Source organism: Hemitrygon akajei, chromosome 14, assembly GCF_048418815.1.
Source record: "Hemitrygon akajei chromosome 14, sHemAka1.3, whole genome shotgun sequence".
NCBI classification, from domain to species: Eukaryota; Metazoa; Chordata; class Chondrichthyes; order Myliobatiformes; family Dasyatidae; genus Hemitrygon; species Hemitrygon akajei.
Window position 1 is genome coordinate 8,363,593 of NC_133137.1, and position 15,403 is coordinate 8,378,995.

General features: G+C 42.5%; 1 protein-coding gene across 1 annotated transcript in view; it reads right to left on the reverse strand.

The window, feature by feature from the left end:
* srrm4 (serine/arginine repetitive matrix 4) overlaps positions 1-15,403 on the reverse strand; it is a 333,285-nt gene that overhangs the window by 68,603 nt on the left and 249,279 nt on the right. The window contains exon 2 of the mRNA XM_073065448.1: positions 8,206-8,334. Within this exon, the coding sequence (XP_072921549.1) occupies positions 8,206-8,334 (129 nt within the window). The remainder of the gene's footprint in view (positions 1-8,205; positions 8,335-15,403) is intronic.

Genomic DNA, 15,403 nt, shown 5'->3' on the forward strand with positions numbered 1-15,403 from the left:
CAGGTGCAGAGGTTGGCAGGTGTTGGGAGCAGGTCATACACTGCTCTGTATAGAAAAGAAATGCAGAGCAGTTCCATCTGCCAGAGGACATTCTGAGATAGATGTCATTGTTCAACACTTTCCCACCAGGTCCAAGCCCCTTGTTTGGTCAGGCCAGTTGCTTTAGCTCACCTCTTCTCCTCTTCCTCCTCGTATTTCTTGTGTTACAAGCTTATGGCGCTTCTTACCTGTAGAAGATGACCACCACTTGTGGGTTGTCCATCCAAGTCCCTGGCGGCCTAGCTGGGTAGCCCCGACCGTCTCCTTATGCTTTAATCTTGACTCTGCCTCATCCACTGCTGCCCAGCTGACCACTTCCTGCCTGATCTCACATCTGGCTGGGGTTTCTTGATGACAGGGTCTTTTGAGTTTCGAAGCATCAAGAATCATCCTACCTTGGCTACCTTGACCTCTTCAACAAGGGATTGCACTGGGATGGTAAGCTTTGTCTGGCTACAGTGGATTGCAATATTAATGAGGCTGCTTGATACTCCAAGCCACTTCTTCACATACTTGTTGATCTTCCATTCCATTGCCTCAACATGGGACATTGCCACTTCATAGACAGTTAGTGGCCACATTATCCGTGGCATCAGTCCGTACTGCAAGCACCACAACTTCAACTTGCCAGGCAAGCCACACTTGTTGACAGACATCAGACCTCTGCTGATCTGTTCTCCTGTCTCTTGAACCCTCTTGGTGTCTCTCAGCTCTTCTTGTGTACCATCGCCCGAGGCTCTTAACTGGTTGGTCCTGAATGGATGGAATCTCCTCTCCACAAACGGTGAAATGGAAGTCAACCAGCTTTCCTCTCCTAAGAACAAGGCTCCTTGACTTCTTGGTCTTGAACTTCATTCTTCCCCAATCCATTAGCTCCTCGAGTCTAGATAGTACACTTTCCACTGCCTCCGTGCTAAGACCCAAAAGGGTGAGATCGTCCATGAACGCTCGTATTGGTGGCAACTCCCCTCCGCCATCAAGTGCGACACCTGGTCCCACTGATTCTGCAGCCCTCACAATGACCTCCATGGCTAACACAAAAGGATGGGTGAAATCACACATCCCATTGGGATACCAACATCCAAGCTCTGCCACCTAGTTGTAAACTGCTGAGTGGAAAAGCCGATCTGGAAATTGTTGTAGTACTGCATAACGAAGTTCCTCACCTTAGCAGGAATCCATAGGAATTCCATCGCAAACTCAATCAAGACATCGGGAACGGAACCATACGCATTTGCAAGATCAAGCCAAACTACAGCCAGATTTCTTATCAACCTTTTCGACTCCTGGATGGTATGCCACATCATACTAGTATGTTCTAGGCATCCCGGGAAGCCTGGTATTCCTGCCTTCTGCACAGATGTATTTACCAATCCATTCTCTGTCACAAATGAAGATATTCTTTCTGCTAGAATACCAAGCATAATCTTCCCCTCTACATTCAGGAGTGAAATTAGTCGGAACTGATTCAATGTAATAGAAATCTCTTCCTTCGGGATGTATACTCCTTCAGCTTCACTCCATGACAAAGGGACAACACCTTGTCTCCACACCACCTTTAACAATCTCCACAAGTATTTCCTCAGCTCTTCACACTTCTTGAACACCTTATACGGCCCTCCATTAGGCCCTGGCACTGAACCTGACCTTGCCTTTCCGATGAACCACTCGACATCTGCCAGTTTGGGTTCTGACCGATCGAACTTCAGTCCTGGCTCGGTAGGCTTCACAAGCCCAGAAATGTCAAGCAAAGGACCCTCCCGCTGTTCATTAGAATAAGGGCTTGCCAGGTGATCCTCAAAAATGATGATGATGACAAATTGTAACGAATCCTGTGTTACTCCATTAGTGAAAGGCTGTCAAGTGATAAAACAACTCCCCTGCTTCCTCTTATAAAACCAAGTTTAGATTCAATTTGTCTGCTTGTCCGAAGTGCCGTGGGCTTTGACTTTTTGGAGCAATCCCCTCTCTGTGTGTAGACTCGAACTTCCTCACCAGATAAGGTGTTCCAAATGAAACGGAATATCATACAACCATTTTCAAACACCCTACTCCCTATTATTTGGTTCAGGGTATGGCATCAATGAGTTATTGGAGGGAACATTAACCTGGCAGACTCCTGGCTGTAATGATTGGTATCAAACCACCATCACCACCTTTCCATGCATCAGCAGTGATGGATTTTCCCCTTTATTCCCAGTGACCTGCTTTATGAGGCTCATGGTCAAGTGTTGCCCTGTTGTAAGAGCTGTCACTCTCACATCAGTGTGTCCATTCCTTCTTTCCAGGCCATTCTGGCGCCTACAGCCACGCCTGGCCGTCCGCCATGCACGTGTTCTGCGCAAGTGAAGTTTGCAAAGACGACACCGTCATCACTTTTCCAGTGCAAAGGTGGCCTTAAGTGGAGATGGCACATGGCTCATGTTGGGAGCTGGGATGTTGCAGCTTAACCTCTCCATTGGCCATCAGTGAATAGGAAGGAAACCCTATGACCAGAGGCTGCAATTCACGGCTCATCTCTTCTCAAGGCATCTCACAGAGCCTGCCTCAGGAGAAGGACATAACTATGATTTTGATGCCATGTTTTTTGAGTATAGTCAGCACAGGAGGTCTGTGGCCAGCAAAGGTTCTGCCTTTGTTTGCCGTTATAGGGGTGTTACACTCCACTGTTACTCTCCTCCTGGGTTCCCTTTTTGCTATCATCTATTGTCCTCTCCTATCAGATTCCTTCCTCTCAGCCTTTTATCTTTCCCACCCATCACCCTCTAGCGATCCTCTTCCCCCTCTAGCATCTTCCCCCTTCCTTTCCAGTCCTGAAGGAGGGTCTCAGGTTAAAGCACCAAATATTTATTCATTTCCATAGATGCTGCCTGACTTGCTGAGTTCCTCTTGTATCTTGTGTGTTTTGCTTTGGATCTCCAGCATCTGTAGACCTCCTTGTGCTATAAAAAAAAAAGTGCTGCATTTGAACAGCACCCTCACTACACCAGATTACTTCCGGGATGGCAGGTGTAAGCTTTAACACCTAACCTGGTCCCAGATTCAAAAAGGAACATGTCCTGCGATATCGCCCATCAGCTGACAATGAACTTAGTTACAACTAACTTTGAATTAGGAGCAGAATTTTAATCAGGACGCACGACTTAGACTGAGGCTGCCTGGTTTTCTACTTCTGTGCTCAACTAAACAGATCATCCGCAACTAAATCTAATAAATGCCTTTCCAGGTTTATATTTATTAGAATATTTGTATTATTTGAAGGAAGGAGATATTCACTCAGTGGGCACTTCGTACTTCTGCGGCAGCCATGCCACATCAATGCTCAACATGTTCTGCATTCAGAGAGGCTCCTCTGCACACTACTCTTGTAATTTGTGGTTATTTGAGTCTGGCCATTCTCCTTTAACCTCTCCCATTAACAAGGTATTTTCACCACAGAACTGCTGCTTACTGGGTGTTTCTTTTGCTTTTTGCATAACTCTCTGTAAACGCTAGAGAATGTTGTGCTTGAAAAACCAAGCAGACCCAGGAGATTGCAAACCAGCCTATCTGGCACCAGTGGTCTGTACATACCAGTTATGTGGTGAAAAAAGCACAACAGCACCTCTTTCACCTCAGACCTTTGAAGAGGTTTGGTATGGGCCCCCCAAATCCTAAGAACTTTCTACAGGAGCACAATTGAGAGCATCCTGACTGGCTGCATTATTAACTGCTTGGTATGGGAACTGTACCTCCCTCAATCGCAGGACTCTGCAGAGAGTAGTGCGGACAGCGCATGACCAGCGCATCTGTAGTTGTGAACTTCCCATGATTCAGGACATTTACAGAGATAGGTGTGTAAAAAGGGCCCGAAGGATCATTGGGGACCCGAGTCACCCCAACCACAAACTGTTCCAGCTGCTACCGTCCGGGAAACGGTACCTCAGCATGAACACCAGAACCAACAGGCTCCATGACAGCATCTTCCACCAGGCCATTAGACTGATTAATTCATGCTGGTACAGTTGTATTTCTGTGTTATATTGACTGTCCTGTTGTACATACTATTTATTATAAATGACTAAAAATTGCACATTGCACATTTACACAGAGGCGTAACGTAGAGATTTTTACTCCTTATGCATGTGCAGGATGGAAGAAATAAAGTCAATTCAATTCAATTCAACACAACACTCAATTCACAATCAAAGTCACTTAGATCACATTTCCTCCCCATTCTGATGTTTGATCTGAGCAACAACTCTTAAACATGTCAGCATGCTTTTATGCATTGAGATGCTGCCACATGGTTGATTCATTAGAGAATTTTCATTAACGTGCAGGTGTACAGGTGTACCTAATAAAGTGGCCACTGAGTGTATGTTCGCATTGTCACTGCACAACTCGCTGAATAATACGACCCCGTGCTGTAAAAAGCTCTAAATATGCAGGCAGTAATGATATTTTTACATGCACAATGCTGATAGCTCCTAGGAATACTGTTGTGAACAGATGTTCCCAGTGAGAATTTTAATGGGATTTTTGTCAAGTCTTCTGCATGCACCTCTGGCAACTAATCATAATATAACATATTATAGCTGTGGTATTAACTAATAAAAGCTGAAAGATCACAGATTGGAATGCCCTTTAATATTCCGTGTGACTCATTAAAGTCTTCTATCTGATCTTCTTCCGCATCCCTAATGAGGGTCTAAAGTACACATTTCTGTGCGACGAAGGCCCCTTTTTGTTAAACATCACTGTAATTGGTTCATTGACGCAGTTAATACTTGCAAACCAAATCATTAATTCAATTTTTTTGTAAGATCTCGTCACATTACACGGTCAAAGCATTGTTAAATTAAAGTGATATACTGACTGGCAGACTCCCCTGCTCACACAGAAAGAAAGGACCCCCTGAACAAGCCATTATTATTCTATACATGAATTCTATTCCTGCAGTTTTGGTGTGGATCATTTCTGTAATTAATTTGGCCTCATGAGCTTTCTATAAGCCAATACTGGATATTAAGAACTCAATAGATTCTATACCTTTTATCTCCCTACTCACTTATTTGTTTGTTGTTTATTACTGTTGTTCCCAGTTTGCAAGGAAACAGTGAGCAAATGCTCAAAGTTGGCACTCAGCTGGTTGGTATTAATTCACAATTAATTCACCTTGATCACTTTTCTTGCCCCATTCATGTTTGGTCTGAACAACAACTGAACCTCTTGACCATGTCTGCACGCTTTCATACATTGAGTTGCTGCCACCTGATTGGCTAATTAGATATTTGCATTAGCGAGCAGGCATACCAGTGTACCTAATAAAGTGGCCACTTATGTATAATGATCTCATAATGAATTAGGGCAAAGGGTTATGGGGAAAAAGCAGGTAGGTGGAGATGAGTCCGTCGCCAGATCAGCCATGACCTTATTGAATTACGGAGTGGGTTTGATGGGCCAGATGGCCTACTCCTGCTCATATTTCTTATGTTCTTCTGTTTTAGGCAGCATGTACAGTACTGTGCAAAAGTCTTAGGCATATATATATACATATATATAAAACTATCTTGCCTAAGGCCTTTGCACAGTACTCTTGTAATCTTATACATTGCACTGTACTGCTGCCACACAAGAAAATTCATGACATATGTGGGTGATGATAAACCTGATTCTGATATGGGTCTGTATTGGAGACTGAAAGTGGGAAGAGATCGAGAAGAGTGGGAATCATGGTTGAGAAAGGAGGTTGGGGGAGAAGAGGGAGCGGGGAGCATCAGAGAAACATGCTGTAATGATCAATAAAACCAATCCTCTGGAATCTAATGACCTTGCCTGGTCACTCCCTGCCCCTGGCACTCCTTCCTTCCCTCCAGCGGTGCTCTATCCTTGCTACTCCCAGCATCTCTTGCTTCCGCCAAATTTACAAACTGGCTCTCTGCTCCACATTGACAAATACAGTCCTGTGCAAGAGTCTTAGGCACTTTAGCTATATATATGTGCCTTAAATTTTATGCACAAAAATATTACTGTAGATAAGGTAATATATGTGAACAATCTGTAAGAAACTGCAAAGATTTAAGAACATAAGAACTTAAGAATTGAGGCAGCCCAGCGCAGTTAGTCAATCACAGTGACAAACTATGTTGTAAGAAAATGTGAGATAGGACTAGGCTTTCTGCTCTGCTAATTTAATAAGATATGATCTTTTACCTGGGAGTCATTTCCCTGCACTTCTAGGGTGTATGGGATGTTCAGAGAGGGGTAGCTTTTTTTGGTAAAGGAGCTTTTTGTGTCCATTCCAGGGCAGCTCCCTCATTTGGTCCCCGTTGGGCACTCAGCCCTCACCTGCAGCTGTTCGCAAGTAACAGCTGCCACACCCCAGTACACCACCTTGACAGGTGGGCCAAGCCAGGTGAGGGTAGCCGGTGGGCTCATAACCAGGTAAGGTAGGGACATGGTTGTCCTAGCATGCAAAGTCAGTTCTGGTGGAGTGGGTGGATGATATCTACAGTGAGATCCAACAGCTAGGAATGTGGTTTTGCAATGCTCCATGGAGGGTAAAGGGCATGACAAGGCACAGAAGACTTCGCGGTCATCCAAAGCAACCCAAAGATCCTGGTTTGTGATGCTTGTTTGCACCCTGGACCCGGCTTCTGAGGTCAAGAGAGTAGAACTACCCCACTGCAATGGCTGTTCCACTTTTAGAAAATCTCCTACACAGGTTTCCTGTTATTGCCGGACACGATGGAAATTTACCACTTCCCCAAGCTACCACCATATCCTGCAATACTTGTAGAATCTAATTATCTGTCATCATCTGTCTGCAATTAGTGACTGAACCACAACAGCCCTCTCGAGTAGTGATTCCCAAAGAATCACAGCTCCGCGGATGAAGAAATTTCTTCTCATCTCTATTCTGATTGGTACCGCCTTGCTTTGAATCTGTTGTCTGAGGTTCTAGACAACCCAACCAGGAGAAACAACATCCTGCATCATTACCCAATCCTATTATTAATTTTTCTGTTTCCACTTGCTGATAATAGATTGCATCAATTTCTCTCCTACTGATACTTGTGTATTCAGATTGAATGCAGAATTACAGAATTTTAAAAGTTATTGCAAAAGAAACAAAAACATTATGGACACGATTTGAAAGAAAAGAGAATAGGTGAAGAAAGCAAATGGGAGAAAAATTGATATTTACTTTAGCAGTTTATGGGTTTCCTTTAACCTAAGCAAAAACACATGAAACCCCCAAGTTTCCTTGGGGTGCATAAATCTAGGGAATACACACTCCCGTCCCACCAAATCTGTGAGATTGAGACAGCTCTCCCACCCCAAACCCCGGTTTGTAACCTGCTGCCCTGTTAGAACACAGTGCCAAGAAACAATAGACAGCACACTGCCAACGATTAAAGGAATTATATTTATGAATGTTATCTTAACTAAATGGTTAGTAAAGAAAAGAAAGAAAAAAACAAAAAGGACCCATTATAATTAAACAGTCAAATGTGCACGAGTTAGAGCTCAACTCTTTCAAAATTCATATTCACCAATCCTCAGTAGACCCCGGCACCTTGCTCCATCGAATCACGGTCCCTCACTGGCTCGAATCCTACGACTGGTTCTCTCCAGCGTCTTCTCTCTTCATCTCACCCCCCCCCCCCCCCCCCCGTACAAAGACCCCAGCTCACACCGGTGTGAGGCACACCAAAAAACCCACTCCCCGGACTGGACGGTTCACATTCCAAAGCACCCATTATCTCCAACCATAACCCAAACACTGCTTCTACAGAAAGACCATTACGTTAGCAGTGAAACCTTTACCAGTGCGTTACACGCATTATAGTTTGCTTCATCACGGGAAGAAAATGGGAGACCAGAGCTTACAATTTGTATTGGACAAAGTCATATGTCATTAGGGACATTTAAAATACTTCTAGCTGGGCACATGAATGATAGAAAAATGGAGGGCTACGTAGAAGGAAAGCATTAGATTAATCTTAGAGTAAAGTTGGCACAACATTGTGGGCTGAAGGGCCTGTGCTGTATTGTTCTATGTTCCATGTTATTTGAAGGTAATATTCTTCCCAATAATTAGGAAAAAGGATGATGATTACAGTGATGCATGAGAAGGCGTTATCACCAGGCAAAACTGAAAGTAAAGGGTAAACCTCATACCTGCGAAGTCTGTGGTGATTTTGCTGTTTGCTTTCCTTGACCTTGCTGCATCCATTTGCACTTGAGGCTTGCAACGTTGCACCAGCACTCCTTTCATTGTTCCTGTGCGCTTGGTAGCTTGATGTGCCGCTGTAGTTATAGAACATAAAGAGGAAGGGTTTTCAATTTATTTCGTATATCCAAATCCAAACTATTTGCTTGACACAGAACGTAAAGCCATAGTACAGGAAACAGAAGGGGATGGATTCTCTGACCTGCCCTACTCAGGAGGCACTATATATGTACCAGTTGTTAAGATAATTCTGGGCAGGCAAAGAAGGCAAACATGACATAATCTATCTCCATTTTTTATTGTGTTTGTGAAAGGGAAGCCAAAATAATTGTTTCAATAGCAGTGCAATCACCTGTTCCAGTTCTAAGCAATCATTCGATACTGCTGTCAAAACTGAATGGTAGGTGTGATGTAAAAGCTGTCCCTTGCATTTCTTCTTGCATACTGTAAATGACAAATGAAGTCTTTATCTGTTTGAAACAGTTCACCAAAGGTATCAAAAGCTGTTTATTGTCTCAGCAGCTTTTGAGACATTGCATGGAAACTTCGTTTGAAGTCGTAAACAATGAGTAAAGGTCACAATGAGGAGGCACTATTCATAACAGGATAGAAATCTAGTGGCAAATCTGACCATGCAATGATGGGAACACAAAAGACTTAGAACTTAAACTTTCAGACTGCAGAAAGAAATCATGCTGATCTACATTGATTCCAGTTTTTACCAGGTGACCAAGTGTAGATTCTCATTTGATAAACTTGTTACACCTTTATCAACAGGTGGCAACTTGAATTAGTATTGATGTGGTTGACAAGAAAATACATAAAAATATAATAAAATCCTCTCTTTAACCTTATGTGTAAAGCTCAAGACATAGCAGAACAGGAGGCAATTTCAAGATTGAAACTCTTTCCCAGGGTTGATGTAAACTCTTCAATGATACAGCCATTCTATATGCACTCAGTGATCATTTTATCGGATACCTCCTGTTCCTAATAAAGATGCCATTGAGTGTATGTTCATGGTCTTTTGCTGCTGTAGCCCATCCACTTCAAGCTTTGATATGTTGTGCATTCAGAGATGCTCTTCTGCACACCACTGTTGTAATGCATGGTTATTTGAGTTGCTGTCATCTTCCCATCCACTTGAACCAGTCTGGCCATTCTCCTCTGACCTCTCTCATTAACGAGACACTTTCACCCACAGAACTGTCGCTCACAGGATTTTTTTTGTATTTTGCACCATCCCCTGTAAACTCTAGAGACCGTGTTCTAAATGTAAAGTCAATACTGGAACTTTCACCCATTGTTTTTGGACTTGTCCCAAACTTGAGGCATACTGGAGTGATATTTTGGTTGAAATAAAAGACTCTGAAGGTGGACCTTAAACTGGACCCAGTGTCTTTTCTCTTAAGCTTACCCAGCAGTTGTGTTATTAATGCACATCAGAAAAAACTTTTTACCATCCTGACTTTTTGTGCAAGGAAGAACATTTTTCTTTGTTCGATATCTGATAAGGCTCCTGGACTTTTTGGTTGGCGTAAATTAATCATGGAATACATTCCTTTGGACTTTTTGACATGTATGGTACATTCAAAAACAAATAGTTTTCATAAAACATGGCAACCTTTTCTGCAGTATATAGATGTAAACCTGTCTGCTATACTAATAAGGGCTTTTATATAGGATGTTGTGGTGATGTCTGTATTTTGATGGACGTGTTCTGATAGCTGATATCTGTGAGGGGAAGAAATGCAAATGTAAATGTATCTGGAAATTGAAAGTCTTTTTATGCTGAGCAAAAAAAAACAGCTCTAGAGACTGTTGTGCTTGAAAATCCAGCTATTTCCGGGATATTCAAACCATCCCGTCAGGCACCAACAATCATTCCACAGTCAAAGTCACTTCGATCACATTTCTTCCTTCTCCCATTCTGAACAACAACTGAACACCCTGACCATGTCTGCATGCTTTTATGTATTGAGCTGCTGCCACATGATTGGCTGATTAGATATTTGCATTAACAAATTCCACTGTATTTTCTTTAGCGGGGGTGGAAATAAAAGTGACCAAAGATTAGCAGGCAGATTGGAAGGGGGATTAAAGGGAAAACTAGTTCACACAAAAGGTGATGTTAGTCTAAATGGGCACATGTGTATTTGAAGTGTACTTGAATAGCCATGACCTGCAAGGCGAAACCTGATGTTGAAGGATAGGATTTGGTTTGGGTAGTTCTTGTTTGACCAGCACGGAAGTGAAATCAGCCACACACCAATCTTAGTACAGGGTTTTGGCCCCAAAGGTCTGCAATCCTTATCCCCACATGTTGTTGAGTTCCTCCAGCAGATTGTTAGTACAAATGTAGTGTTCCCCTTCTGTGATTTCATGATTCGTGGCCATCCACTTCCCCTTTAATGGACATAGTTGTATTTCTATGTAAACATAGGTGGAAGTGGGAGAGTTAGAGTTTTGGGAAAAGCAGATGTGTGTCTCACATTGGAATGAAGCATGAAGGTTGAAATAAAGTTGTGACCTGGGCAGTGAGAACCAGGCAATGTTAGGTGTGAAGAATGAATAATGCAGAAACTTGCAGTGGTTCAGATGACAGCAAGAAATTCTATTTACTTTCTCGCTTCATCAAATATTGAAACTGTACCAAAATCTATTTAATTCCTTGCGCAGGTGTCTCATTTTATTGTTTGGATTTGATTAATAAGTCCAGTCAGCAGGCAGCAAACAGCATGTAACTTAAGAATCAGTAATGATGATCAAATAAGCAAAGAAACAGCTTGGTCAAGAAGGGAACTTGCTCATTATCTATACTGGGAACAAGCAAACAATAAGCCTTGAATACCTAGAGAGTCCTTTTAGTTCTATTCTGGTGGTGAGAAACATCATCTACAATCAGTGCAGACTGGAGAGTTAATGAAACTGGGCACTCTTTTACATCACCATTCTGTAGGCCACTGTCTCAGCCTCGCTGGTGTACTTTGGGTCTTGAGAACATCTGTGTCCTGTGACTGTGAAAGTTTTGGTTAACATACAAGTCAAGTCACCTGTTATTGTCATTTCGACCATAACTGCCAGTACAGTACATAGAAAAAATAAGACAACATTTTTCAGGACCATGGTGTTACATGACACAGTGCAAAAACTAGACTGAACTATGTAAAAAACAACACAGAAAGAAAACTACACTAGACTACAGACCTACCCATGACTGCGTAAAGTGCACAAAACTGTACAGGCATTACAACAGATAATAAACAAGACAATAGACAATAAAGACAATAAACAAAACAAGTAAGGTGTCAGTCCAGGCTCTGGGTGTTGAGCTTCCCTTTAACATGATGTATTGTATATCCATTGCTATGTGTTAGGGCATATTCTGGGGTTATGGAATAGAGCAAATATTAATTTCAACAGCAACTAGTCTTCAGATGTGAATGTGGATTGTAGATTGAATTTAAAGTGCAGCTCAGAACAATGGTCTTCCTGGAACTGCATTTCAGGGTTATTGTTCAGACCAGGAAACACCCCATTGACCTAAGATGTCTCCACATACATGAATGTAGCTCAGAGGCAGCAGAGATTAACACCATTTTGGGTGTGTTGGTGTGAAAATCTAGGTATTTGAAAAATCATTTGTGAGGATGGGTGAGTCTCGGGCTGGACATCCTGCTCACTTAAGGAAGGTGAAGTGTCTTCCACCAGGACCACTGTTTGGCTTGCCATGCAGGAGCTCACTCGCATATGGCCTTTCCTACTCTACTTGTGCCCATAGCAATGTCTTCTCATGACATCCTGTTCTTACTGAGTTTGCTGTGGCCATGGCGTGACCGAGTGTCCAGTATTATAACTGGGCGGGCAGGCTGGATTCATTCTCCTAGCCTAGGAGAAGGACAGCTCCGATTCCAAATCTGGGTAGATGGGACTCCTTAGCCTTGCCAGCAGTCTGTTTAGGAGAAGGAAAACTCTTACAACTTACAGCCTTGTGGTCGCTGCAGTCATCACTGCTCACGGTGACATTGCGCACCGATTCTCACTATAAATCTATGGAAAGAAAAGCGCTACAGCGATAGACAAGGAGTAAAATGACAGGTGTTAGATGACACCAATGATCGTGTCATCGCTCCTGAGGACTCTTCTTCCGTCCTGATTGAAGAACCAGCCATCATCATCGAAATTGTCCTGCTGTTACCTTTGTTCTTTAACCTATAAACATGTGATGTAATGTGGGGTCAGCTGCTCTCTCCGGAGTAACTCCAATACCGTAAGCTTGCATGTACCAAATAAAGACCTTTATACTACCAGCTGCGTGCCTCTCCGGTAGGTTTCGCTGACAGTCACAACACTATGTACCGAATAGAGCTCTATATGGCCCCATAATGAGAATATAACCAAGGGAATATGTAGACTGGCCATGTATCTCTTTCCTTTGAAAATTGGCATGATGTATTGTCCAATTAGAAAACACCATGAACAATATTCCAAATTCAGTGGGGCAATGCAAGATGTTAAAAGAATATAAATAATCATCTCACACAAAATTTCTGTTGTGGGGGTGACGGTTGAGTGTGGACATTCTGTTTAAATTTATTTTAACCTGTAAGAAGCCTCAAAAATAATCAGTATAAACAACCAATTCTCCCTGCCAGTGAACAACCCGGCTGTTATAACAAACAATTTACTAACTATGTGGGATGATCAGAGATCTACAGTGCAGGTGCTTGGAAGTAGGTACAGAGGAGATGTCAGAGATGTAAAAAACTTACCCAGAGAGTGGTGAGTGCATGGAATGGTCTGCTGGCGAAGGTGGTGGAGGTGGATATGATAGGATCTTTTAAGAGACTTCTGGATAGGTACATGGAGCTCAGAAAAGTAGAAGACTATAGGTAATTTGAGGTAATTTCTAAGGTAAGAACATGTTCAGCACAGCTTTGTGGGCTGAAGGGCCTGTATTGTGCTGTAGGTTTTCAATGTTTCTATTATTTGGAGTTTACGAGGGCAGGTTATTTCACTGAATGGCTAGGAAACCATGGGGAATGATTGCAGAGTTGCCATGATTATAATTGATTCCCATTGACTATTGACAATTCAGGAGAATGATTAGGGAACAGTAATGGATGGTCAAGTGTTAGAGTGACTGATTAGGGCATTACAGTATAGGGTCCTGGTATTACCAAAGAATATTTATTGGCTTCAATAGCAGCTTCAGAATTATGATGGGTGAATGGGGAATTAGGGACTACGTGGGTCATTCAACAAAACCCCTCAGAGACTCTAGCTGAAAATACTTCCATGAAGAATTAAAATGACATTCTTATGTTGCATTTCTTTCAGGATGTGGTAACCGACAGGACATTGGATAAAGCCTTCTGCTGTTCCAGTTTTCAGTCGCGCACTTTGCTATGATTTATGCCGTAAGAATTTCATGTGTGCGTCATTTCTTCGACAACAGCTGTCACATTTTGGTGAGGAGGGAGTAAATATCTATCCTACACGTTCCTGATGCAGAGCTGCACATGACAGGAGCAATGAAGCATAAATAATGACCTCTGTTTTAATGTCTAACTGTGAATCTTCCTGCAAACATTTCCTTTTAATGCTTCAGCAATCAGAAAAATTACTCAGGTCTATTTTACAGTAAATCAGTCTGCATGCATTAACATTTCAAAACTGCGGCTTTCGATATTTGACAGTAATTGAAACCATGAGTTAACAGAGCGCCAGAAGGTGGGGTTGGTGTGTATGAATTAGTTTCTGTCCTCTGTTGGACCAGTAGTTTATGAGCATTTGAAAGCTCCAGCTTCCTGCTTGATTTTGGCAAGGAAAGACAATTACCTATATAAAAAAAAGACTTCACTTGATGTTGCTAGTTCACCCAGCGTTTCTTAGCCATTTCTCATGGACCACTAAACTGAGGAACTTCTAAAGTTGCTTCAGAGGTCAGTTAAGAATTGCATTGAATCTGAGCTCTCATGTAGGCTAGATCGGGCAAGGACGGCACAGAGCAGGGGAATGAAGGGTTATGGAGAAAAGGCAGGCAGGTGCAGCAGAGGAGCAGCCAGATCAGTCATGATTTTATTGAATTGTGGCAAGGCCTGATGGGCCAGAAGGCCTACTCTTATTTCTTATGTTCTTTATTTTGTTCCTGAAGAAAGAATCTGAGGCACTTTGTTTCTAGAACAATATAGTTGATTTATATTACCACTGTGGATATGTGGTGAACTACATATACCCGTCTGGACATGCCCCCCCTGCTGACTGCTCCTGTGGCTCCTCCCACAGACCATGGCTCCTCCCACGGACTCCGGTATAAAGGCAATTGGAGGCACAGCCCCGGGCTCAGTCTCCAGGATGCAGTGTGGTGGTCACTTGCTGCTTGTTCTTTCTTCCAGCCAATAAAAGCCTATATCTCGCCTCACGTCTCCGAGAGTTATTGATGGTGCATCAGGATAATAGTCTTTTGTTCCAGATTTAACTTCCAATGTGGGACTTAAACTTGTATGTCTCAATCAATAGCCACAAATTTTTGACTACTAGTCCAGCAGATGAACTATTATGGTATTTCATTAGGAGGCTTTGTGAAGTAATTCACTGAGTTCATTGTTTGGCACAGAACAAAAAATTCTACCCAACCACATACCCTTGGCCCCTGACATCTGTCAGCAGTGCTGTAGGAAGAAGCTGGTGAGAGTGAGGCAATATGTTCTGCCACAACTTCTCTTGTCTTCCCCTGGCTCCTTCCAATATATGTTCGGGCTCTCAGTCCTTCATCAGCTTCGTCACCAAGTCAAGCCCAATACTAAATAATTGTGCTGAGCAGAGCACAATTGCTGAGCAGCTTAAATTTTGAAAATTGCAATGCATCTATTAAAAAAACTCACGAAAAATATTTAATCTTATAATATTTAATTTAAACTTTATAAGGTGATGGACATTCTACTTGTACAAATTGACCTTCAGTTCTTATTTCTCACATTTTTTGTAATTTTCTATCACTGAGATGTTCCATGTCCTTGTTTACTGTTGTCGAATTATCTTAATCTTGCAGCATGTCTATGCTTTTCAAGTCAACATGCTCTTCTCAGTACTACAGTCAGGAGGAGGTACAAGAAGCTAAAGACCCACATGCAACGTATCAGG